The 27,739-nt window shown below is 38.3% G+C and overlaps 2 protein-coding genes and 1 non-coding gene across 4 annotated transcripts in view; 1 reads left to right on the forward strand and 2 right to left on the reverse strand.

Annotated features, from left to right (window-relative positions):
• Positions 1 to 27,739, forward strand: part of Usp6nl (USP6 N-terminal like) — a 127,859-nt gene that overhangs the window by 38,344 nt on the left and 61,776 nt on the right. The window lies entirely within an intron of this gene.
• LOC113456912 lies at positions 2,144 to 2,248 on the reverse strand. Its single transcript, XR_003377637.1, has one exon. It is a non-coding gene; the product is annotated as a U6 spliceosomal RNA (small nuclear RNA).
• On the reverse strand, positions 18,494 to 18,901 carry LOC101990427 (40S ribosomal protein S19-like). 2 transcript variants are annotated; one of them, XM_026783093.1, is made up of 2 exons: positions 18,680 to 18,901; positions 18,494 to 18,556 (listed from the first exon to the last, which is right to left on the reverse strand). In XM_026783093.1, exons 1-2 carry the CDS (start codon positions 18,899 to 18,901, stop codon positions 18,494 to 18,496), a joined length of 285 nt encoding a protein of 94 aa, XP_026638894.1. The 2 variants fall into 2 exon arrangements, with proteins under 2 accessions (XP_026638894.1, XP_026638893.1); XM_026783092.1 differs by having other exon boundaries at positions 18,494 to 18,901.

Raw genomic sequence — 27,739 nt, forward strand, 5'->3', positions numbered from 1 at the left:
ATGCCCTTCAATAGAAGAATGGATGAAGAAAGTATGGAATATATACATATTAGAGTACTACTCAGCAGTAAAAAACAATGACTTCTTGAATTTTGCATGCAAATGGGCGAGAGAACTCTTGAGCGCGGGGTGGGCAGGTGGTTTTCTCTGTGTACCCAAAAAGTCACGCCCCAACCTGGCCCAACCTCTTAAAGGTCATTGGCCGAAGAAGGTTCCCCATCAGGCCTCCAAGTCTGTGTGCTACTGCAGATGTGCTTGTGCCGCAGTGAGTGTGGAGGTTAGAGATACTTTTCAGGAGTTGGCTCTTGCATTCTGCCTTGCTCAGGCAGGGCCTGTCTTGTTTCTGCAGTCACTCCAGGCTAGCTGGCCCAGGAGTTTCTGGTCAGTTCTCCAGTCTCTGCTTCCTGTCTCTCAATAGGACTAATGGGATAACAGGTGCATGCCACTGCATCTGGTTTTTAACATGGACTCTAGGGGTCGAACTCAGGCCATAAGGCTTGTGTGGCAAGCACCTTTACCTACTGAGCCATCTCCCTGGCTCCTGGTACATGTTTTTTAGTCTTTATTTCATCTTGATTGCCTATTCCAGTCTGTGGCTCAGTGTTGTAAAGAAGTTAATATTTTTTCCTCCACACACAGAATGCAGTAAGGCCCGTACAATTGCGTTGTTGCAGTCTCCCCGCTCTACTAGAGACTGCCAGTAGAAGAGATGTTTATGCACTATAATATATCCCCACAGCGAGGACAGTGTAATGGAACTGAACAACCTGGGAAAGAAGTTGAAAAGTTTTAAAGAACATGTGTAGTACGACTCTTTGCATGCTTTTGTACATGTATGCTTATGTATCATCCGTGTATGAGTATGATATCATTATATATCTGTTTGGAATGTACAAAGGAGAAAGTTTTGAAAATACCATTAACATAGGGGAGTAGGATTGAGAAAGGGAGGAGAGGAATGAGATTGTATTTTTAATTTAAAAGAATTTAAGATTATTATTTGATTACAGCATTTCTCCCTTCCCTTTGCTCCAAGCCCTCCTCTGTTCCCCTTCCTGCTCTCCTTCAAATTTATGACTTTTTAATTCTTAACTAATTGTTATGGCGTTTATGTAATTGTATGACTGTCCATGTGTTTTCCCAAATATAATCTATTCAGTCCAAATAATGCTTCCTGTATGTATGTTTTCAGGGCCGACTGTTTAGCACTAGACAACCAATTGGTATGCTTTTCCCTGAGGAGGACCACCTTTCCTCTCCCCGCTTTCCTCAGTAGCCTGTAGTTCTGTGTGTAGGGTTGAGGTCTCATGGGCTTTTCTCCATTCAGTGTGGCTTAGTCATTGGTGTCATCCTTGTTCAGCTCACAGTCATGTTGGTGAGACTTTATGGGTGGCTGACATTACTAGGAGACACAATCTTATGGCAGGCTCCCTGATTCTCTGGCTCTTAGAATATTTTCTCATACACTCCCATACCCCTTTTGCAATGTTCTCTGAGCCTAAGGTAAGGGAGTGTTTTGTAGTTATATCCATTGGGCCTGGGCTCTGCAACTCTGCATATTGATTGGTTGTGGTTTTCTGTAGTGGTGTTCATCTGTTGCAAAGAGAAGTTTCCTTGATGAGGGCTGAAGACTAACTATTCTGTGGGTATAAGGACAATTGTTTATAGATTGTTATTAGGGATTATTAGTAAATTAGTGGCTATAGATTCTCTTCTAATAATCATGACTTCACTAGTGTTGAGCAGTTAGCTAGATTCCTAGTACTAGACATGGTCTCTCTCTTGTAGGGCAGGTCTTAAGTCCAGTTAGAGAGCTGTTGGTTACCACCAAGACAAGCTGCCAATGCTGCATCCTCAGGGCTACCAGAGATTGCACCTTTCTTGACAGATCTCTGCATGACTTGACTGTCTTGCAAGAATGTATTAGCTGGTGGATTAGAAAACTAAGTGATATGTGCGAGTTTTAGCAACATTTATTTATTTTTTTGCGTGTACATGGTTCGCATATGGAGGTCAGAGAGCAAGTTGTCCAAGTTGACTCTCCTTGCCATGTGGATTCTGGAGACTGAGTTCAGGTCTTCAGGCTTGGTGTCAAGTACCTTTACTTGATAAGCCATTTCACTGTCTCCAGTGTGATTTCTTTTCTAATATGGAACACTTAATGAATTTACATGTCATGCCTAGATAGGGTCCATGCTAATTTTCTCTGTGTAATTCCAATTTTAGTAATATGCTGCCAAAGTGATCACTGATGTTACTTTTAAAATATTTTTTAACATCTTTAATTATGTAGGTGTGTGTGTCTTCATGTAGGTATGTGCATGTGAGTTGAGTGTTGATGCCTGCAGAGACCAGAAGTGTCAGAAACACAAAGCTGTAGTTGCAGCTATTGTGAGCTTCCTGATGTGGTGCTGGGATCTCAGCTTGATCTTTTGTAAGAACAGCACGTACTCTTAACTGTTGAGCCATCTTTCTTTTTTAATGCAAAAAGCACAAGTCTTTAAAAAATACTTTTATCTTATACACATGGAGGTTTAGGTATATCTGTACATCAGGTGCATGCTTTTTGTCTGAAGAGGACTTTGGATCCCTGGAACTGGAGTGAAGGATGATTTTGTGCTTCCATATAGGTGCTGAGACTTGAACTTGGGTCCTCTAGAAGAACAGTCAGTGTTCTTTCCCATGAGTCATCTCTCCAGTCCCTATTTTAAGAATTCTTGATGAAATTACTTGAAATTTTATTTTAGCATCTTACCACATATAGACTATAGTATTTTTCCTAGTCTACAATCAAAATAGATTTTAGTTTAAGTGGTCTTCCTTCTTTCCTCCCTTCCTTCCTTTCTCTCTCTCTCTTTTTCTTTTCTTTTCTTTTCTTTTCTTTTCTTTTCTTTTCTCTTCTCTTCTCTTCTTTTCTTTTCTTTTCTTTTCCTTTCTTTTCTTTTTTAATCTTCTTTGAGACAGGGTTTCTCTTTGTAACAATCCTGGCTGTCCTGGAACTCATTTTGTGGATCAGGCTGGCCTCAAACTTACAGAAATCCACCTGCCTCTACCTCCAAAGTGCTGGGATTAAAGGCGTGAGTCACCACCACCTGGTAATTTTTATTTCTTTTTATAGTTAATTTTTCCATGACTTTTAAAAAAAAGGATTTGTTTTTTATTGTTTTTAATTGTGTGTGTGTGTCTGTATGTGTCTCTGTGAGCATGTATACTTAAGTGTAGGTACCCAAGGAGGTTTGAGGTGTCAGATCCCTGCAGAGATGGAGTTACAGGTGATTGTGAGCTGACCAATGTAATGTGGTTGCTGGGAACTGAACTTGGGTCCCATGGAAGAGCTTAGCAAAGGCTAAGCTATCTTTCTAGCCCCTGTCTTCTGACTTACTTTAATGTACGTTCCCCATCTCTAATTTTCTGTGTCTAGTCTTTCACTTGGAATAAAAGCAACCATCAACTTGCTCTTAATTGTTTGTAAAAGTCATTCTGAATGAAAATGGATAAATTGGCTTTGAGTGAAGGTTTTGAGAGACTTGTTTTTGGATAATGACCTTTTTTTGAAACCCTACTTTTACTTTTTAGAAATCTTTCTCCCTTTCTTCGTTAGCCTCTGGGTCTCTGCTTCTTTGTTATTTGAGACAACTTGGTAAGTGAAGTGTTGCTTAACTTAAGAAATGGAAGTTGCTATTAGTGAGTTTAAAAATGTCCTTAGACTATATACTTTTTAAAGGTGTTTTTGAAATTAGAATTTTGTTTTGTTTGTCTTGCTGTATAGACCAGGTTGGTTCTGAATTCAAAAAAGATCTGCCTATTTCTGCCTCCCAGGTACTGAGCTTAAAAGCAGGCACCCATGTTCAGTCTGAGATTCTAATTCTTTTGCCTTAGAGTGTCAAGTAGACATTGTTATTTGGATCAGTAAGTATTGCCTTTAACTTAAATATGCCGAAGCATTTATATTTTTAATCTATAATTTCCAGAAACTCCTCTAACTCAGTTTGTGTGTTATAGTGTGTGTATTGTAAACAGAGTATTTTTATATTGGTATATGTATGCACACACACAGAGTCTGTGGTTTTAGACAGGATACATTTACTACTTGAACTCTTAATTTAGGAATTTTAAGTCTTAATGGCTATTGTTGCTTTTCTATGATTTTTCTCCCTAAAGTGTTTTTAAAAAATTAAATTGTGTTAGCATTTGAACTAAGTATGTCATCTAGATAATTATAAAACATCTCCTAATATTTGGCAAAATAAGTTATGCTTAAATGTAGTCTTTGTACTTTGGATTTGAACATTGACCAAAAACTCTAAGAAAGTAGTCCTCATGTTTGCCCTTCTTTTGTACCAGAAGAGAGTTAATCTGTTTGAGATTTTAAAATATAACTTAAGTATGATACTTGCAATTTGACTAGGATTAAATGGCAGGGTTTGTTTATAGCAACTTAGCTGAAATAAATGAGTGTGATGGTCCATAGGAGCAGGAGTTTGAGGGAGGGGCACATTTGAATTGCACAGATGGAAAGGTGCAATGACCACAGGATCAGAGACATTGAGATTAATAGTACAGGTGTCCAGGTACAGATACCAGAAGACTAGGAATGAGCTCAGTTTCAGGGTGTGCCCTTTCAGTTCTGCTTATCTGCAAGTGTCTTTTCCTTAAATTTGGAGGGATGTTTGTTGTAATATGAGCGGCGGGGCTGTGTCCCTGCCACCCGGCAGCCTGCACGGCTAGCTTATGCCCCGAAATAATTACATGGAAACTGTATTCTTTTAAACACTGCCTGGCCCATTAGTTCCAGCCTCTTATTGGCTAGCTCTTACATATTGACCTAACCCATTTCTAATAATCTGTGTAGCCCACGAGCTGGCTTACCAGGAATGATCTTAACCTGTGTCTGCCTGGAGTGGGAGAATCATGGCGACTCACTGACTCAGCTTCTTTCTCCCAGCATTCTGTTCTGTTTACTCCACCTACCTAATTTTCTGTCCTGTTAAAGGGCCAGGGCAGTCTCTTTATTTAACCAGTGAAATTAACACAAAACAGAAGACTCTCCCCCATCAGATGTTCTTAAAAATAGTTGAAATGTTAAGTTGGTAGTAATTTTATTTCGGTATTTTAAGGTTGTTATTTCACTGTCTTTTTGTCATAGTTTTTGTTTAGGAATTTTATTCCCACTTATTGAAAACTTCTCTGGCCCTTTCTCTGCTTTTTTAAGATTTCTTCTTTAACCTTTAATTTTTGTAAGTGTTTCTCCTAAGTGCCTGGAGTTGTTAATATTAATGGTAATTGATACTGTTTTGTCTTTTTAAGTTTTTTATTATTTCTTCGAAAACTGCATCTCCACTGTCTTCCATTTCTGGGACTCTGATAATAAATATGCTATACTATTTCCTTGAGTTTTAAATGTTGCCCATGATCTCATATCCCTTTCCTTTTTTTTCCTTACAATCTTTCAGATGTTTTCAGATTTGTCTAAAAAGTTGATCTTTTCAATTGTATCTAATTTGGTGTCAAATTGAGTTTTTAATTTTAGTGATTGCATTGAATCTGATTCTTGAAAAAAAAACTTACATGGTGTTGGTCCCATCCCCCACTTTCTCTCTTCCTTCTTCTCTCATTCCCTTTCTCCTTCCTTGATAGACAGACATCATGGATTTGTGCTATTCTGTGAACTATCGAGTACTAATTACTAGAGTTGATTAATGAGTGGATGGAGTTGTAGTCCCTTGACATTGGTTTTATGAGTGAGTAATCTGTTATTTCTGGTATTCTTGTCTAAATCACATTTTCTTTATTCTTTACAAGGAAGCATAGAAATTCAAGTTGCTGTAGAATTGTTCTAAAGGCTTGGATTTAAGTATTGGTTATTATTGGCAAGTCATGTATGACTTGGCAATTATTGTACCTTTATTTTGAATTCAACAAATGTTTGAATTCCATGGCCAATATATGGTTGTGGGCTTATATAATAGTGAGACAAATTAAAAATTTCTTCAAGGAGATTGAGAAGAATACAAAGCAATTTTGTATATAATGTGAAGGAGAAATTGTTAAAATGATACCAAGCTTTTGAGTTTAAAGCCTGGGATGCTAATGCTATAGGTGGAAGAAGTAAATGAGGAGGAGTGTTTGGCATTTATGAATTTTCTGCATGTTGTAAATTGTATTACCACAATATAAAAGAGTTTGCTCAATCTTATTCTCATCCAAAAAAGTATTAGTTAACTTCACCAAGCCTGTGGTTGCAGCCAGTTGTATAGGATGTAAAATTTCCTAGCACCCGTTTCCACAGGCAGCACTGTAAGTTTAGTCGTTACACCATGTAGTTACACACATTGCAAAACCACGGCTATGCTAAGAACAGGAGTTCAGCACTCAGCAGCATTATTTCCTTATTTTGAAGAGGATTAAGATTGACATCACAGGATTTATGGTAGTGTCCCTTTACAATTTTGAGTTCTGTACTTAAGGCTGACTCATTCTGACTCACTGTTTAAATTCACTGTCATTCAAAAACTCTTTTATTCTGGGTTTTTTTTTCTCCCCAGTGAATAGAATCATTGTAGAAAGTCTCACATTGCTGAACATAGTCTTTTTTTTTAAATTGGTGCATATATGCAATTATATAAGTACATTAAAAGCCTTTACACATAGTGTCTTGTTTTGCTCTTTGGTGGTGGCAGGAAGTGTGGTCTAGTGAGAGCTAGTAGTGTGTCAGAATGAATAGTGAGACAACAGACTCCTGTTAATCTCAAGTGAGACAAGAGACCCCTGTTAATTGAATGAACATGCAAGAACTGCATTACTTAGTGGAAATGTACATCCGTTACATAAGGAATGTGCTAAATTTATATGTAGCTAATTAGTGTCTATTCTAGGAAGTACAGTCAGGCTGAATATCTCAGTTTAGTAAAATAATCACTCTGACACAGCCATTTCAAAAAACATTTGATCAAATAAAATTTCAGGAAAGAAATGTGAACACTTTTCAGACTATGTTGGGATCTCAGTTAAGATCCTGGGTACATAAGCCTAACATAGTCTGCTGTAGAGATCAGTGACTGTTAGGCTACTGATTGACACTTAACATGTAGTTAATTGGCTAGGACTTGGCATCAGAAGGGCCAGAATCTGACCCCTTAGGAGCTATGCGCTGCTGTACCATTAACCTCCCGAGCCAGTTTTTGCATGCTTGCTGTAGTACCCATGTCACCATGGTGTGATTAGCCGTTCTGTCATTTTATTGAGCAGCAATTAAGTGTCAGGGTCCTGTTCCAGGCACCGGTTAGACTAGCAAATCAAATGCTGCACATTGAGCCATGAGCTAGAAGAGAAGTTGAAAACAAGCCCCACACAAAGAGATGATAAATTCAGAATTTTCTGTGAAGAAAGACACAGGGTGTCATACAACAGACATTTTCCTGGGGAAGTACCTGTTAGGTTGGAAATGGAAAAGTGGTAGGAGTCAACCATAGTGAATTTGAGAAGGAACAGAAAGTGACTGGCTCCTAGGCATGAAGGTAAAATCACCTTATGGACTATCACTTAAGTAAAATCTTGAGGAAGTAACTGGCCTCCAAAGTTTGTGCCACAGGCATGCAGTGAAAAGCAGGTCTTGTTTGGAAGGCTGTGGGCTGCATGCCCAGCTGGCCGGTAAGCACTTTTTGTGCTGCTCATATCTTTGCTTTTATAACAGTCTAGAAGTGGAAGATTAGAAGATAAATTCTTGAAAATATGAAGTTTGAGTATAATAAAGCAAAATTTAAAATACTCAGTGATTGTCAGAGCTTTTACTTTTCCAAGTTTACTGCTGTGTAACTTATATAAAATACGATCCATCCATTTGAAGTAATTTTATATAGTCACATAATCACTGTCACTTCCTGATACAGAATAGTTCCACCAAGAAGCCTAAATATTTTTTGTTTTCTTGTGCTTTGTGCTCTGACAGCCTCAGGCACTCACTGCTGCACTTTCTGACACTGTAGTTCTTTCTTCTCTAGAATTTCATATAAATACATTTACACAGTAGGAGGTCTTTGGGTTTGAAATTGGTGTCAGTCTATGCTATCAGTAGTTCTCTTCTTTTTTTGTTGAACAGTATTCCAAAGTGTGAATTGACCACAATTTTCCAACCTGTTTACCAGCTGACATTTAGATTGTTCCTAGTTTTGAACTGTATGAATGTTTACACAATCTTTATTAAGTATGTGTTTTCATTTCTTGGGATAAGTACTTGGCAGTGAGAAGCTGGGTAGTGTGGCAAAGTTTACCTTTAACATATGTGATTCCTCTCTTTAATGTGGCTGAATCATTTTGTCTTCTCACCACTACTGTCTGAGAGTTCTGGATGCTCCTTATTGTTGTCACCTCCTTTCATTCCTTTGATTTTATTTATAGTAGTATCTCATTGTAGTTTGATTTGCCTCCCCCTGATGATGGGTGATGCTGTCTTTGTATACTCTTTGGCTGTTCAGCTTTCTTCTTTTGTGATGTGTCTGTTCAAATACATTTTTGCCTATTAAAAAACACCTTATATTTGCAGTTGTGTTTTGAGTGGAAATAAGCCTTTTATCAGATGATATGTGTCTTACAAATGTCTTCTTCTAGTGTTTGGTTTGTCTTTTTTATTGTACTTCTAACAGAATAAGAGTTTTAATATTTTAGAGAGATTTATTTATATCTTATGTCTATGAGGGCTTTGCTTGGTGTGCCTGGTGCCCTTGGAGGCCAGAAAAGGGCATTGCATCCTCTGGAACTGGAGTTGCAGATGGTGTCAGGCCATGTGGGTGCTGGGAAACCCAGCAAATCTGGGTCCTCAGCAAGAGCAGCAAGCGCTCATAACCACAGAGCCATCTTTCTTGATGAAGTTTTTAATTTTGATGTTATCTATTTTTGTCAATTTTTTATTACAGTTTGTGCTTATTTTAGTTAAAAGAAAAAATTGCATACTCAATGCTTTGAAGGTACAAATTTGGTAATTTTTGCTCGTGTGTGTGTGTGTGTGTGTATGTGTGTGTGTGATTTATTACAACTTAATTCTTGTGTACTGTAAGAAGTAACGGCCAAGTTATTTTTCCCTAATAGAGATAAACTGTTTATTTCAGAACAATGTGTTTAAATGAATGTCATTTCCCTTTGAGTTTCTGTTGACACCCCTTGAGTCTATGAAATCTTACCACTTATAGCCATCTTTTTTTTCTTCCAGTAAGAATTTGAACCTGGCAATAGAGCTTAATTATACATGTATAAATCCATTTTGTTTTCTCACTTTAAGTGTGTATGTTAGGAGGTTATGGGGGCAGTGCAAGGAATGCTTTTCAAGGACAGTTCCAGCTATCAAGTTATTTGTTAATAAGAGGTAAAAATGGTTTCAATGGCAACTTCTTATATTTACAAGAAAAGTTTATGTGCCAGTAGTGGTATGTGATTGTCTTTAGGAAAGAGCATTAGAGTTAATTAGGGTTAGATAATACCCATAGCCTGGAAGAATCAGAAGACAATCTATAGCTACTACTTACTTCGTGAGAAGGAAAAGATAAAGGAATATACACAAAATAGAATGGCTTTGGGAGCTCTTTGAGTTTGCCTTTTAAAGGGTGTTAGTGAAAAATGGAAGAGAAAGCTTATAACTGGTAAGAAGTGTGAAAATAAGAAGGGCTAGGGACATAGCTCAGGACTGAAGTTTAATTCCCAGAACCCACTTATAAAGCTATATGGACACTCATGATCCCAGCACTAGGGAGGTGGAGAGAAGCTGATCCCTGTGGCTTGCTAGCTTTGTGAGTTTAGGACCTAACAAGAAACCTTGTTGTAAAAAAAAACCAAACCAAACCGAAAAACCTAGCAAGCAACCAACCAACGAAACAAACAAAAAATCAAGGCTGCTAGGCTGCAAAGTAACTCATTATGGGTAAGATGTTGCCAAGCAGGACAACCCAGGTTTGATTCCCCAAAACTTTCATGGTAGGTGAGAACCAATTGTCCTCTGATCTCTGTACACAGGTTGTGGTACATGTGCAACCTTCCCATAGACTCATATACCCACAAATAAGTGATAAATATCTCTGAAAATTTTAAAAATATTTTAGAAAGTTTTATTATTCCTTTATTGAAAGAAAATATTTATTAGGATTTTTTTCAGGCATAATAAGCATGAGCTAACTAAAACAACCATTTTTCTGTTTTTCATGTAGATATATATTTTTCTCATATATGTGTATATTTATTGTTTGAAAGAATAGGCAGCCTAAGGAACTATTTGGGGTGTTAGGGTATTTAATAAACAAGTAAATATGTAAATAAATAAGTATGCAAAAATAAATAAAATAAATAAAAATATGTACCTCCTATATTCTAGGAGAACAAATGATGGTGGAGAAAATGTCGTGTAAGAATCTTATAGTTAATTACTAGACTATATTAATTTATTGTATTCAGTCAGAGTCAAGGTATTAGCTAGAGTGTCTTGGGGTTTTAGATTATTGAACCATTTTTTGGTGACTAGGATGAAAATTTGGTTATAACTGGATTTATAAAGGGAGTGGAGAAAATATAGTTGATAATGATAAAGTATGGATATGAAATTAAGATTTACAGGCTAGAATTATGGGCCATGATGAAAAAACATTAAAAATACCATATCAGGTTCTGTACTGAGATGGAGAAAATTGCTAAGAGGAATGGGAGATTTTAATTAAGTCAATGCTAATATATATAATCACCTTGCCAGCCCAGCACTGGAGGGCAAGGCAATGCTTGTAGACTCAGGAAAGTCTCGGTGCGGAGCGCACTTGACCCTCTTCTTGGGTATCACACTGAATTTGGAGATCAAGTTTTAAAGAGGACCTTACTAAATATCATGTGTTGAGCAGTGTGAGAATATCTCAATGGTTTGTATTTATAGGGCTGTCATGTGAAAAAAAAAACCTCATTTTGTTTGGGAAAAAAAGGAAGACATTTCTAATAATAGCAAGAACATTTCAAGCTGGGATGGGCTGACCTGTGAGCTTGTGAGATTTTCATCTCTAGAAGCATTGGAGGAGAAGCTGAGTGACCTAGGGAGAGATCTTTCAGAACATTAGTCATGTGAGGTTAATCTTAAAATCCAGTCCTTTAAACTTAAATAAATAAATAAAAATTAAAAAGTTTTTTTTCCTTACGTAACTCCATAGTCAATTTTATCATTCAATTATGACTTTGGTAATAAGTACCTTATATTTACATAGCACTTAAAAACTTTCAGATGAGTCTGATTCAATATGAGCTTCACAAGAATTTTATGAGCTAGGCAAGATTATTATTTTATAATTAATATAAATAAGCTGTAGCTTATTGAGTGTGGATTCTGGATTCCAACTGTCTGTGTTTAGATCCTGCTCTGCCACCTGCTGTGAGAAACACACGGACACTTGAGAGTGTGTCCTTTTCCTTTTGTGCAACTTAATAATTGTGACTACAGTAGAGCTCGCATCGTTTGAGCTAACACATGATAGAATGCTTGAACATCTGTTTAGAGTATTAGAACTGTTTTAAGTAGCACCTGGCACAGTCGATAGTAAATGTTTCTTTGCCTGACATCTTTTCTCTCACAGTTGAAGAGACTCAAGCTTAGGCAATCTGTGATTTGCCCAGGCTAACATCAGTGAGCTGCCGAGAAATCATTTAGATTGTTGTTGAAATGGACAAAAGCAAATTAAAAATGAAGTAGCATTTTTGGTAGATGGATTAGTTGTTTGGGACAGAATTGGTTTTGTAAATCAAACAGACTGTTGTAAAACTCTTGACTTTAGACTTTAGGAGAGCTGAAGTTTGCAAGTGTTTACTGATATCCGTGCATTCCACACATAATTCCACAGGAAAGCCCTTTGCACAGCGTGGTTGTAATAGAAGATAACCACATTTTCCAAAAGATTATAGTGCTTGATAGTGTCAAAAGGAAGTAACTTCAGTTTCTGTTGACATTCCTATGTACTTGCAGTATGAGAACAACCTGAGCTTCTGGTTTCTGGAGCAAATGGGCCAGACTTTAGGTGTGGCCTATAAGAAAAGTCACATGACTTTCTTTATGATATTGATGTAACAGAGTGTTCACATTGAAATTTTAGATAAAATTTTTTCAACTTTAGATAAACTCCTTTTCAGATTAAGTTACCAACTGCTAAATAGTTCTCTCAAGTAAGAATCAGTTGGTGTTGTGTAGTAACTTGGTTGTCTCCCATAGATTGTATTGTGTGTTTTGAGATAGTCCCTGTTGCCTTTCATTGCTGATAAAGTTTTGTGGTAAGTACATTTCTTACTTGAAGGGCACTTTCATTGGTTGTAAGCATCTTGAGGACAGACATCTTGCCTTCCACATGGGGGTTTGTGACATTATCAACTATGGATCATTATTTTATAAACTGAGGTATCCCACTAGGCTGACTATTAAAATAGTCATGTATAAGCTACATAGATGGCTCAAGTGATGAAACACTTGGTGTGCAACCATGATGACTTGAGTTCAGATCCCCAGGGAACAGACATCAAGACACTAATTTGACAGCCAGTCTAGTCAAATTGGTGAGCTCTAGGTTCAACTAGAGACTTTGTCTTATAAAAATAAAGTGATAAGTGACAAAAGAAGACAACAGGTGTTGATTGCTGGCTTCTACAAACATGCACATACATGCTTATATGCACACATGCTTATGCATGCACACACTTAATGCACAGACATATACAAAAAGTTAAAGTAATGTACTATTAACAAGGGTGGTAATATTTGTATGTTAGCAGGTTTATTAAAGCTTTTTGTATGTATTAATCCCTTGCTAACCTTGAAAGTTTTGTTCTTGAAAAGCAGTGTTTTTTTTTTTTTTTTGTTTTGTTTTTTGGCAAAACTATGGTTAGTTGGCAAGATCAAAGGAAAAATCTTCCTAAAAGATATCTATTTCAAAACAACTCAGGTGCATTGCAGGAAGGTAAATTGACTAGAGTATTACAGTGTGATCTGTTTCTTGGCTTATACTTAAGCTTAAAATATTGGAACCAGATTTTGATAGCATAGTTTTGGTTCTATCAGCATTTGTGTGACCTTTAGATCTTTTTGTTTTGTTCATCACTGAGGTGATGGAGTTTATTTCTCTGGGTCTTCTCATGTGTTCACAGATTGAGAAGACGTGACAAAGACGATCTTTTTCCCTCTGTTCACCACGTGCACACTCCTTCTCAACGATCTGGTGGGATTCTTCTGATCACAGGAGAAAAGCATTATCTGTGGCCTTGGTCATTGTGTCTATCTCTTCATTTGTACCATTGCTTCTTTTAGAGCAGCAAAGAAAGTGAGCACATGGAAGGAGGCTTGTATGCCAGAAAACTGAGCCACCCTGCGCCCCAGTCCCCCCGACACAGTCTCGTTCTTTGTGTGGACAGGCTGTGTTAAATTTCCAACTTTTTTCCCAAGAAGTTTTCTTCCAGAGTATATTATCTTTCCAATAAAACATGTTTTGTTGTTCGACTAGGTGGTAAATACGCATGATAAACAATGAGAAGTCCACTGAAGGTGACAGAGTGAAATAGCAGTGCTCCTCCCTCTGTTCATACCCACTATCAGTTCTGTGGACACCCACTGGGTTACTGTGTGTCTTTGTGCAGATTTCTAACCCCTGCTATTTCTGGCCATTTTTCAGAATCTGGGTTGTTCCCTCCAACTACATGCTTAAAATATGTCTTGGAGATGATCCAAATAAGTACATGTAATTTTTTTTTTTTTTAAGACAAAGGCTCATCTGTAGTCCAAGCTGGCTTTGAACTCATAGTAATCTGTCTGCCTCTACTTTCTGAGTGCTGGCATTAAAGGCATGTACCTACCTGGTACATGTAATTTTGCTTCAAGATTTAAAAATATTTTTATTCGGGCTAGAGAGATGGCTCAGCAGTTAAGAGCATTGACTGCTCTTCCAGAGGTCCTGAGTTCAATTCCCAGCAACCACATGGTGGCTCACAACCATTTATAATGAGATCTGGTGCCCTCTTCTGGTCTGTAGGCATATATGCAAACAGAACACTGCATACATAATAAGTAAATAAATAATTATTTAAAAAATACTTTTATTCTATCCATCTGTCTATTCATCTGTCCATTGTCCATCCATGTATTATGTGTGTGTATACACATACATACATACATACATACATACATACATACATACATGTATCCATGCATGTGTCTTCAACAACTTGTGTAATTCTATCATGTAGTCCCAGAGATCAAACTTAGATCAACAGTCTTGATAGTAGGCAATGTTAGTCAGTGAGCTATTTTACCAGCCCCTGCTTCATGGTTTTTAATGGCTGGATTGATAGTTATTTGCGTTATTTCTATGCTTTCTTGATGTATTATCAAGTTGGTTATATTTATTAAAAATAATTTAGATGACTTATAAATGGCAGTTACTTTGGGTAGTTTCCTCAATGAGTTAGAGGCACAATCCCTGAATCCCCACCTTCTCTTTATTTATGGCACTGTTGACTAAACCAAGGGCTTCTTGCCGGATAGAGAAGTGCTGTACCATGGACATACATACATCCTCAGTCTTTTAACTTTTGATTTTGCAATAGGACCTCACTAAGTTGTTCAGACAGGTCTTGAACTTGTGATCTTCCTGCTTTGGCCCCCAAATAGCTTTAAAATTATTTGTGTTTCTATGTATGCAAGGATGAGTGACAGATTATGTAGACATACTATGAGATCTGACTTTTTCATAAGTTCTGGGGATCCAAACTCAGATCTTCAGGCTTATATAGTAAATGATTTTCCACTGAGTTACCTTCCCAGCTTGAGTACCTTTTTTGTTTATTTATTTATCTTTTGAGACAGGGTATAAGTCTGTTGCTCAGACTGGCTTCCAACTCTCAGCACCTTTCCTAACTTAACTTTCCAAGTGTTTAGATTATAGGTCTTGGTGTCAGTCAGGGCTGTCTGTAATGTGATAAAATCCATCATCTGGAAGGTCAGGGCAGGAGCTATAAGCAGTAACTGATGCAGAGGCCTTGAAGGGTGCTGTTTATTGCCTTGCTTCTCATTCGTGCTCAGCCTACATTCTTATAGCACTAAGGACCATCAGCCCAAAGTTGGCGTAACCCATGGTAACCTGGGCCTTCTCATCATTCATCAGTCCAGAAAATGTCCCACAATCTTGTCCACAGATTAGTCTGGTAGAGGAATTTCTCCATTTATATTCCCTATTCCCAGTTGATTCTAGCTGTGTCAACTAGACATAAAACTAGCCAGCACAGGTTGATATTATACCTTGTCTGTGTGTGTACTTGTTTGTGCGTGTGGATGTGCAGGTTTATGTACAGGTGCATGTGTGTAGAAGCCAGAAGTCAATTTCCGATACCTTACTTTATTGCTGTTGACCTTATTTTTTGGAGATCGAGTCTTTTGTGAGCCTAGAGCCCATTGGGATAGAGCAGTAGCTAGCGAGCCCCAGGACCCTCCTATGTTCCCCTTCCTTGCTCTGTGGTGACACACATTCTCCTAAGTCTTCTCAGTGATTTCTTTCTTTTTCTTATTTTTTCTTTGTTTCTTTTTCTGTCTTTGATTTTGGTTCTGGTTGACCCAGGCCTGGCATATGCTAGGCAAGGGCTCTACCTTTATGTCCCACCCCTCTTATTTTCTCTTCCAAGGGATGATTATCCAGTTGTGATGTAAGAAGGTGAAGGAAAATGCTCAGATTATGATAACTTAACTTGTCTTTCCGGGTGAGCTTTAAGGTGACCATAAGTGAAACAACTGGTTTAGTGGCAAAGGACTCTGCAATGTGACTCTCTTGTTCAAATGATGAGCTCCTGCCATTATTGTAACACTTCTATCACATGTTGCTTTGTAGGTACCTTTGCTGTTACCGTAATTAAGGGACAGAATTTGCGGTCTCAGTTCCCTTGGAGGAACTGTTTTTACTTCATGTTTGTATTGTGGTAGTTAGATGAAGAGCAATAAATGGTGCTCATAAATTTTGAACCAATAAATAATATATTGGAAACTTTAATCCCTCTCATTTCCCAAGATAGGCTCATGTTCTGTACTTTTTGTTTGCTTTTCACCGACTTCGTGACTGGCTACTAGTTGTTGTCAGTTGAGGTTCTAGGTATCCATAGGGATAAGGCAGAATTATTCTGATTAGTGTAGCTGACTGTTTTTTTTAAGTTGTTTTCTAGCTATCTGGCTGAAGTCTTACAAGAAAATTGAGAAAGTTTAGCTTTCTATTTAGCACAATTGTTAAAAAGCTTAAAATACGTTTGTACAATTTTTAAAAACCATAAATTGCAATGTCAGTGTGATTTTTTTTTGTTAGTATTTCATTTTTAGGTGTGTGATATACATGTGTGGTGTATGTTTGTGTACATGTATGTATGCCAGTATATGGGGGGGGGAAGCTAGATGTAGATGTTAATATTAAGTATCTTCCTCTATCACTTTCCACGGTTTTTGTTTTTGTTTTGTCTTAAGACAAGACAAATCTTTGTCACTAATGCTGGTTTGGCTAGAATGGCTGACCAACAAGCTCCTGGCCCCAAGCACTGGGTTCAGATGTAATCTGTCATGCCCAATATTTACACATATAGCAAGCCAAGCACTTTCCTCCTGAGCCATCTCTCCAGCCCTGTATTTCTAAATTCTTTGTAATTCTAGAAACATGCTTTGTAATGTCTGTTAGAAATTTAGGAAAGTAAAGTTCCATAGAAATTAAAACTCACACATTTGCTCTTCTTGGAAGTATTGTTAGTTCACATTAGCATTTTGTTTATTTTGTTAGTCTGTACTATTTATGTGTCATTTTGTTTCATCTTTTACAGTGTGTTGATGATTTATTGTCAGCTGCTGGAGAATTGGGTTTCATATCAAAAATTTCAAACAGAATTCTTGGGAAATACATGATTTGTGACCTCGTAGACACATCTGGAGAGGTTATGCTGTGTTACCATATAAATCCCTCAAGTCAAACTTTCCTCAGTGGGACTGCTCAGTGGCCAGACCACTTGCTTTTTCTGTGGGCTCGGTTTGAGTCCCAGCACCCACAACAGTGGCTTACAGCTGTCTCTAATTTGAGTTCCCAGGGATTTGATGATCTCTTCTGACCTCTGTGGGTACAAAGCATGCATGTGGGGTGTGGACATATGTGTAGGCAACGTTCATCCACATAAAATAAATGTATCTAGAAAATTTTTAAATTACTTCCACGATACTACTTATTTTCCCTGAGACTATTTATTGCATATTTTTGTTTAGGTTTTGTTGCTAATCCCCACCTCCATGTTCACCCCGTACACCCATGACTTTCTGTGCTGTGATAGAGTAGAGAAAAACAAAACTACAGGAACTAGCTGGGTAGTGAGGCTGACTCACTAGGTCAGTGATTTTTCTATTCAGTGTTTCAGGAAACATTGTCACATACTGCCTTTAGGAGTTGCTGAACAGTTGGCATTGATAAAATGTAAAATCTTCAAATACCAAGAGAATACCAAAGACTTGTCTGAAGAGTTAGTCAAAGAAAAGGAATGGACAGAATTGAGAAAAAACAAGCAAGGGGAGGAAGGAACGAAGGACAAGCTGTAAAACTGAGCTTTAAGGCAAGAAAACATGTCACACAGAGCTAAGATGTCAAGTAACAGACCCCTCTCATGCCTTCTCACCTTCTGCCCAAGCCAGATCTTCCTCGGGTTCCTGGAGCAGCGGCAGCCCGTTCTCTCCAAGCATCTTCCTAAGGTGTCCTTCCCTGCTGGTGTGGATCTCCTCTGGCTGTCTGGGCTGACTTCCTCCCACTGTATGGTCCAGATGCACAGGTGGCATAAACACAACTACTTAAATTGTAGCTATTTTAGTAATTATTTTTCAAAATTTGTCTTAGGATAAAGCACTGGCTACTTTACTTCCCACCCTGCTGGAACCAACCCAACAAAAATGCTAAGAATAGGGCCTGTGAGGTGGCTCAGTTGGGTTTACTACAGGCCTGATAGTCAACGTTCAATCCCAGGATCTTCATGTAGGAGGTGAGAACTGGCTTCCACAAATTATCCTCTGACATCCATACTGGCACTCTGAGAAGCGGGTACACACACTGGATATTTTATTTATTGAAGATACAGTAGTATTATGTATATTGTATAACATAGTACAGTTGTACAGGTTTCCCACCAGACAGTTGGAAAATACTTATCTTTTAGAGGTCATGTAAGTTAAAGAGTTTGTCCATGTCATCTCTGGTTTTATGTCTGTGTTTGCATGCGGGGTGCACAAGTAGAGTGAGTGTACATGTACGTACCTGTGTGTGTGTACCTGTGTGTGTGTACCTGTGTGTGTACCTGTGTGTGCGTACCTGTGTGTGTGTACCTGTGTGTGTGTACCTGTGTGTGTGCACCTGTGTGTGTGTAAGCTATAGGTGTTCTTTTGTTTTTTTATGAATGAGGCAGTTTATTAACCCAGCATCCTTTGTTCCAATTCTTCTTGTTGTCAGCTGCCACCTGCCTGGCAATCCTGTCCAGATCTCTCTGTTCCTGAGGTGTTAGCTTGGTCCTTTTTCACCATTTTCAGTCCCTTCAGGGCTTGGAGAACGCAGCGGGCCACACTCTTGGAGCCTCTGCTGAAGTGGCTGGGCCTGACACCGTTTCTCTCCCGTCCTCCATAGATCTTGGTCACGGAGCCAACCCTGGCACCACCACACGGGTACAGGTGCCGTGCTGTAAAAGCAGCTCGTGTGTAGAACCAGTTCTCATCATAGAGGGCAAGCTCTTTATGTTTGGCCAGCTTGACTGTGTCTACCCATTCAGGGACTTTCAGCTTCCCGGACCTTATGAGGAAGACTGCCAGAGCTCTGAAGAACTCCTGCTGGTTAACGTCTTTTACAGTAACTCCAGGCATTGTGCGGCCACCGCGCTGCTAGCCAGGGAAAAAGGGCGCTATAGCTATAGTGTTATTGAGTATGTTTTTCAGGAGCCATCTATCATGGTTTTTAGATAGTCTCTCCCTAGGACCTGGGACTCAGTGATTTTGCTAACCTGGCTTGCCAGCAAGCCCCAGGATCTGGTATCGCCATTGCTGCAGTGCTGGGTGGGTTACAAGCACACACCAGCACACCTAGCATTCTTATGTGGGTGCTAAGGATCAAACTCAGGTTTTCATACCTGAGTAGGGCAAGTGCTTTACCAACTGAGCCCCCCCTCCCGGCCCTTGCTCTACTTTTAAATTATTCACATCGATATTCAAAGTGATAGATCTAAGTGAGTTTGTGTGAGTTTTAGTAAGTGGATGCTGTCTGAAGCAGCTGTGCCTTCCTTGAAGCAGGAAGACAAATTCATGCTCTGTCCCTTAAGCTTTGTAGATGGTACTAAGTTTGCTTTATGAAACTATCTTTGTTGGGAAATACTGAAGTCTTTACAATATTTATATACTTCATAAGTTGCCAGTGATGGGTATGTTAAAAATAGTGCCTTTAAAGTTTCATCTTCAGAATTAATAAATCCTTGCTTCAAAGAATGTATGTGCTATACAAACTTATAAAAGAGACATTGAAAGGAGTTTGAATAAAATAAGTGTAGGACTGAATTCTATTAACTGGAGTATAAATGAGAGGATATAGGGTGCAAAGGCCCTTTGTGGGGAACTTCTTTTTCCTGCCCAGCAACTTGTAATTGGTAACTAGCAAAATATTTTTAAAAATAAAGCTTTATTGTACTTAGTGGTATATGAAATAATACCAGAATGCTTCAGTTTAACTTTGGAAAAACTTGCGTACTTGTTTATAATAAGCAGATTCTACAAAACTCTTTGGCTCTTTATAATACCAGTGAAGCAAAACTTCAGAAACTTAGACCTCAGCGTGTAGTGGAATCGGCAGTGTTGAGGAACCATTACTCTTATTGGAGGAGGATAGTCGCTTATAGAAACTTAACCAGAGCATGTTTATTTGAGGTCGTGGAAGTCGGCCAGCCCACTTCCTGGTTACTGTGTGCTATTTTCTTAGCAACATATAATTTATTAGTTGGGAAGTAGACAAACATGTCTTTGCTTTTTTTTAAATTTTGTGGTGTTGTGCCTTGGTGCCTTCTAGATGTGTGTTGAACTTGAAGCTCCCATGCAAATATAGCTTAAGAAGAGTAGCTTTACCTTCAAGTTTCACTTTTCTCACTTGAAATGTACAAATTGACTATTTCTGTAATATGTAATGGCTGTTTGGATATTGAGCAAGGTGGAACCATGTTATCTGTCAGGTGACGAAGCTTAGCCAGTGTGTGAGCTGATCCTAGCAGCTGGGCTTCCAATGGGACTTTGTTTTTCTGTGCAGCTTTATTTTGTTTCCCCTCATTGTCTCATTGACTCAAGGGTGTTTCCTTGCCTCTTGCCCTTATTTAATGCTAAGTTGAGCTTTTGCTGACATTTTCTTGTCGTTTTGGTGATAGACTACCTGACAGGTTTAGAAAACCTTGAAGCTTTATTGCTTTGGTCCAAATGTCACTCCAGAACTAAAAAGCTGTGTGATCTTTGCAGGTTAATTAACCTAGTAATGTTCCTGTCTGTTTAATGACCAGTAATGATACCTACTTCATGGTTTTGAAGTGAGGAGGTTAAATGAGATAACAGAATTTAGATTATGTGGAGTAAGTGCTATCTGTTATCTGTGAGCCAGGCCTTTCATTGTTAACTTAATTCATCTGGTACCTAATGAGTAACTAGCACTTTTGCATATAACTTTTGTACTTGTTATGTAAAGTACATCTTACTTAGTATATGAGCCACCAAACTCAGTGATAGTACTAGCATATTAGTAGTAATTGAATGTACGGAATATTAATACATATTAAACACATATACATATTGAAATGCTTATGTATATGTTGCCTAGAATTATTGAATTGTGTTTAAAACAGCTATGTGTTGTGAGAATTTTGAGATACCATGCTCGAGTTTAGGGTCCTTTGAAATTTATTTTTTTTATTTGTATGGATGTTTTGATTGCATATATGTAAGTACAAATGTGTGTGCTATGCTCCGGAAGACCAGAAGAGGGCATTGGACTTTCCGGAACTGGAATTAGAGACACTTTTGATCTGCTGTGTCAGAATGCTGGCAATAGGACCCTAGTCCTTTGCCCGAGCAAACAGCTCTTGACTGCTGAGCTATCTCTCCAGCCCCTAGGGAACTTTTTTTTTTTTTAAAGAAGTAATTGAGTGACATTTTCTTGTGACAAAAATACTTTGCTTCATTCTGTGCCATTCATCGGATAATTCTTGTCAGACTGCTGGCTTTGATGGCATTAAGGTCCAGTTTGAACCAGGGACCAATACTTAGACACGTCAAAGCATGGAATGCAGTTTTCGCTTCATATTTAGTTGAAGTAGGCAATTTGTGTCCATTTTGGCACAGTTTGGCTTTTACATACCATTTTTAGAAAAATAGAAAATAGGATATTTAGTTGAAAATAAGTTTTTCAAACTCTCTGGAATTATGTACTATTAGAGTAAAGTGTCTGTGAATCACCTTTCATTCCTTTTGTCTTGTATCTGTTGTCTGCAGTGGTGTGTACACATCTTTAATCCCAGCACTGAGAGGCTGAGGCAGAAAGATCCTGACATCAAGGACAGCCTGAGCTGTAGTAATGACTTAGGTCAGCAAGGCTGTTTTGTGAGACTTGGCTCAAACAACATCAACAACACCCTGCAAACAAAATCTGCTCCAGTCGCATTATTTTTATTAATACTTACAGGGTCAAATTCAGGACAAGCTTTTATTGCAGTGATTATAACTGTACATCCTTTCTTTCTGAATGTTCTGGGAAAAACTGTAGAAAGAGTAAATGAAATAGATTCAATATCATCTTCTCGTAATTGTGAAGGTGGTTGATTCAGTATCAACCAAAAGCAGTGTTTTATTAGTGTTTACTTTATACATTAGCTGATTATTTATTTGTCAAAGTTTTGCAACATTTTGTTACTTACTGTGTTTATTTTAAAACCTATAACTTAAAACATAATAGAAAGGCATAGTCACTATCCCAAAGAATAATATATGTAAGTTGTCCTTGCATTCTTTAGACACTGTTAGCCTCCGTTTTGCATAAATAGCCGACTATTTGGTGAGATTAGAAGGCTCTTGGAATCTAGCATACAGCTGTAAGGATTGATCGGCGAAAAAGGTGGACCTGGTGGGACATTCCTCAGGAAACTGAGGCAAGAGGATTGAGAGTCTCAGATTTGTTTCTAAGGAAAGTGTGGTAAGGGCCAGTGACAGCAGGAGGAGGTGTAACAAGAATACCATGGATTACTTGGGCAAATGTGAGAGGTGGTTACAAACATGGTGTTGAAGCTGACAGCCTGGATTTCAGTCCTTCTCTGTAGCTTAATTCCTGTATGACCTGAATTGTTTAACTTCTCCCTTCCAGTCTCCCCATGGGAAAACTAGACTTAAGTCCTAACCTAATGTAGCAGGTTGTTGCTATAGGAAATGAGGTTATGCATGTTAAGGCCTATCACAGTATCTGTCAGGTAGAAATAGCCCAGTAAACTGCTTTTGGAACATCCACAAATAAGGAGTTGTTGCAAACTACTCTTGTGTCATCTATTAAGACAATCATCCTTCTGGAAAAACAGTTAAGGTATAATCTTAAGTTTGTTGGCAACAGTAGACGAGGCAAAGTGAGTGAAGTGACTCACTTGTCTTGGTTCTAAGTATCATAAACATCTGTTGGTGATGTGTCATTCCACCCTGCCGCCAAAGGTGGGAAATAGATTCACAGTCAACAGTTAGTAATTATATTTCTCATCAGTAGTAATGGTGTTTAAGTATTATTGCATCATTTTGTTTCCCTTTCCCTGTGAATCATTGTACAAAGTGTAGGAGTTCCTAGTCTGGATTTGAGGCTTCTGGGAGTCAGTTGTGATTCAGTTTTGTCTCAAGCCCCAGAATATCCTTCATTGACTGACTGGAAGACATGGCATTGGGTTTGAAAAGGCTCTTTCAGGACTCTGTTTTACTTAGATGAACGTATTCACTGGATGACAGCCAGGCATTCCCAAGCCTTCCTGTGGTGGGGGTGCAGGGGAGGAGAGCAGAGTAGAGTAGAGAGAGCAGGTGCATGGAGACAGAGGTCAGGAGACAAAGTAGGAGCAGGCCAACCTTGCTCTGATGCTTCTTTTGGATCCTTGACTTATTTAAACATCCTTTTGTTTCTTGGAAGGTGGAGAGAGTTGTGTGGGAGAAGGTTCTCGGTGTTGAGCTGCTGGAAAGCTTCCCACTGGATCTATAGGTTTATGGGAACCCTGGGGAGCATGGAACCTTTTGGTAGGGACAGAGACTGAGCAAGACAAAAGGGAGGAAGTAGGTGGAACATAAATGCAACAGACAAGGTACAGGTGCCCACCTTTCCCAGATGCCCCACTTTGTGAAGGGCTTATAAATAATCAGAATTTAAAGAAAACAGATGTGTGTGTTTGTGTCTAAACGTTAGAGTCCATAAACTATAAAAATATAAATGTAAGCTGTAAACAGAAATTTTAAAATTTTAAAATAAATATGTAAGAGAAAGCAGACATACACATTCATAGTGAAAAACATGTACAAGACTGATAGATTCCAAAGAGACCAACATGGAGGATATACTGTCTTTTGTTCATGGGGATTATAGTTAGTAGCAGAGACATTAGTTTACATTACTATGTGGAAATCGGGAGACTAGAAGCACTAGCCAGTTATCTTTAGGAAAACGGGTAGTGCAAAAGCAGAGTTGCCTACAGCTGAGGTTTTGATTTAGTTTGAGTGGAGGGAAAAAAGATTTTCTCTTATAATGAGTCCTAGTCAGCAATTGTTTTTTAAGACTTTAAGAAATTATTTTGTTCCTTTCTAGATATTGAGAAGCAAGTTATAGAAGTATTTTCAGGAATTGTTAAAACTGTGACTTATTTATATAGAAATGTTGAATATCTACTGATTCTAGATGCTTTGCATTTAAAGCATTGGGCATTTATCCTATTCTTACTCATCTTAAGCATGTCTTATAAGCAACTCATCTGTTATAAACTTAATCTTTTTATTCCTATCACACAGAGAGTGTGGGGACTGAGTCAGGCTAAGGTGGCAGCTGAGGACCAGTTGCAAGGAAATCCAGTACTAATGTGACAAATTAAAAGAAACTGAAGCTGCAGCCCTGCTGATTGTTTCCCTTAGAGCCCCAGCTGTGCTGCTGGGTTGCTGTTGGGGAAGAGGGAAAACAGTGGTGCCCAGCTCTACCATCTCCTTGACTTACAGTGGTCCCCCAACTCCACCATCTTCTCCTTGACTTACAGTGGTTCCCCGGCTCTACCATCTTCTACTTGACTTACAGTGGTCCCTTGATTCCACCATTTGCTTGACTTACAGTGTTCCCCAGTTTCCACCATCTGCTTGACTTACAGTGGTCCCCCAGCTCCACCATCTGCTTGACTTACAGTGGTCCTGCAAGTGGCTCCACTATTTTCTGACTTACAGTGGTCCCCCAGCTCCACCATCTACTTGACTTACAATGATTTCCTGTCGCCACCATCTGCTTGACTTTAGCATTTGAACTTCTAGTAGAAATTGGTTTTCAGATATGTATTTTGTAACTTTAATGAAAAATATTTAAAATAATTTCAAGCACGTCATAATAGGAATGTTGCTAATCATTCTGACAGTAATGTAAGGAATATTTTGAATGCAAAGGTAAGGCATTCACTGGTAATTAAAAGATAATATTAAAGCATTTAGACATATTTTTAGTACTCTTTTATTATATGAGATTACATATTAATGCAGAGGGATGTGAAATGAATGTAGAAACATGTAGCTATTTGGGGAGAATGTTCAGTTGTTTCTGAGGACACTGTTCCTTTCATATGTCATCATTCCTTGTCTTTCTTAACCTTCTCATGGTTACTTGTACTATTTTTATAATTGCAACTTTGATTAGAATCTTTTGTTGTTGTTCCAAAGTGAATATAAGAGAGATGGCTGAAAGCCAAGTGATTTTTCTAAGATTAACGTATGAGTTGAGGAAGAAAGGAGGAGATAAGAGTTTTCTTGAAGTTGCACATTTTTGTAAGACATTTATGTAATGTGGAGTAAACAATTCAGATATAGGGAGGTGGAACTGCATTGCTGTGGGTGACCTGGCAGTGAAGGGGAGTAAAGGGCAGAAGGACGCACTGGGCCAGTGCTTCATAGAGGATTTCCTGCTGATGCCCTTGCTGGAGAGAGACCTGAATGCTGTTTCAGAGTAAGCCATCTCGGAAGACTAGCTGAGGGTGCTTACACTTACTTCATTTTGCACTGAACCATCAGTCAAAGTTGGTTGACCCCTCAGGGTCTTTTGATTTGTTTTCAGTTGTACTTCAATTGTAATCTATTTAGTTCTGCTTGAGAATTCTAGCTTTGGCTTCAGAGCATGGCAAAGTAAATGCTGAGGTTTTGAACATTGGGTGGCTATATTAAGGTTTTAGCATTTAAATATTTTAAAAAATACAGTTTTTAAAATTTATTCACTTTTATGTATATGAATTTATATATGTTTGTCTTTATGTTCCCCATGTGTTTGCCTGTGCCTGCAGAGGTGGGTAGAGGACATGTAATCACCTGAAACTGGAGTTATGTTTGGTTGTGGTCTACCACATGGGTGGCTGGGAACTGAATCCAAATTCACTACAAAAGCCTCCAATCTATTGTTGGTCCAGCATGGTTCATGATCCAATCAGAAAATGATTACAAGTAATTAAGACCATTACTTCCAAGAACTGTTGATTTTGGTAGAAAGATGGAGGAGCTCTCAGAATAAGTAAAAACAGACAAACAAAAAACTTATTTACATTATTTTAGGAGGAAAAAGAGAATATTATATTGAATTGAAAATCAGAGTTCTCAGGAACTGAAGCACCAAGCAGCTTTAGGCTTCTGTCTCTTTTAGGTTGAAGGGTTGCTGGTGGTGCTTGACTCTGGATTTAATAAGATAGGATACACTGTTTCCCTCCCTGTGGTAGCCGCTGTACTTTGCTTACTAGTAGTTTATGCCTCCCCAGTTTTCAACTTGCCTTTTGTCATTGTTGCCCATTGAGTTATTTTTTTCAACTTCTAGTTCAGGTTCCCAAGGGAGGACAGGTTAACTAGATTACATGAACACATTAAGATTCTTCATGGCCGTGAAAAGGTAGAGTCACTGGTGTACTGTAGCCAGCCTGAACTCTTTGTTCAGTGTTACCATGTTGATAAACATGGAAATTATCGGGCAGCATGAGCCAGAGCTCACTGCTTCTACCTCTTTGCCTTGTTGGTTGGTAGACATTGTTGGTACCCTACTTAAGTAGGTTTATAGGTTATAGATATGTACTACCAGCAGGGCATACTGGTAGCTGGGAAAGAGTCAACTCTAACATTTTTAAGAGGATGCTTGTGGTTTATTTTTACAGAAAAGGGAACATACAATATATGGGGGCTGGAGGTGGTGACTCAGCAGTGAAAACTTCTTGCTGCTCTTCTAGAAGACCCGTGTTCAGCGTTCAGCTCCTAGCACTCACGTTGGGCATAAATACAACCATAACTCCAGCTCCAGGGAATCTGACACTATCTTTGGCCTCTGTGGATATGTGTTTACTCACACAAACACACACATAAATTTAAAAAATAATAAAATCTGTATGTTTACAAAACATGCACATTTTGTATACTCTAGAGAAAATTTTGGTATCAGGAGTTGTGTGTAGCAGTAGTTGCTTGTAGGAATAGCTTGTGTATGTGTGCACATCTAGGTTTATTTTGGATCCTAAAATGTATTCCAGATATTAATAGGCAATTCAATTTTCTGTAATCACAGTAATGGCAGGATCTTTAATTTCTCAGATAATATGGTGAAGTGTGTATAGGAAATATCCTAATATTGCCCTTGTCAAGATCTTATGAATTAACTTTCTCGTGTGCCATTAAGGTCAATGCTATACCCCTTTGGATTTTATTTCATATATGGACTGTAGCTTTTTGTACTACTTGCCTGTTTGGAGGGTTCTAGTAGTCTCTCACTCTTTTTGGTGCTCTGATACAAACTTTACAATACCATATCCTTGAGGTTACTTGGATCTGATGCACTTCATGAAAGAATCTTGTATTCCCTTTCCTAATGCAGATGGATTGCTCTCTGGGCAGCTACATATTTGGCATAGGGAAATGTCTGTTACTTTTTGTGATTTCTTGGATTCTGTGTCTTCTGTTTTTGATTCTGTAGAAAGAAAATTATTTTATATTTGTTTTAAAACGTAAGGAATGTTTTGTTTAAGACTATTAAAAACCAGTGTCAAGATTATCACTATGGGGAAGAGAATCTAGCTAAAACTCATTTCCTTTCCAAATATAATGATTTATGTTGACTAATGAGTGATGAGGGCGAGACAGTGTCAGTGGCTAGAAAATGACTAAAAGACAAATGTGTCAGGATTCTTGCTGAAGGCAGGCCAGAATGGTCGGTTGTGTAGATGTGGGGCTTTGCAAGATTCTTCTTACAATTGGACTGGAGAGGCAGAGACTAGGATGAAGATTAGGGCTCAGGGTCAAGGCTTCATGGGAGAGAAGTTCAAAGTCTTGACTGCAGTTTGACAGAAAGCCTGCCAGTGTCTTTTGTTACTTTGTTTTGTATTGTTTTTCTGTATCCTCAAATTGCTTTAGAAAGAAGTATTGTAGAGGTAGCCAACTTTGAATTCTTGTATATTT

Source organism: Microtus ochrogaster, chromosome 16, assembly GCF_000317375.1.
Source record: "Microtus ochrogaster isolate Prairie Vole_2 chromosome 16, MicOch1.0, whole genome shotgun sequence".
NCBI lineage: Eukaryota > Metazoa > Chordata > Mammalia > Rodentia > Cricetidae > Microtus > Microtus ochrogaster.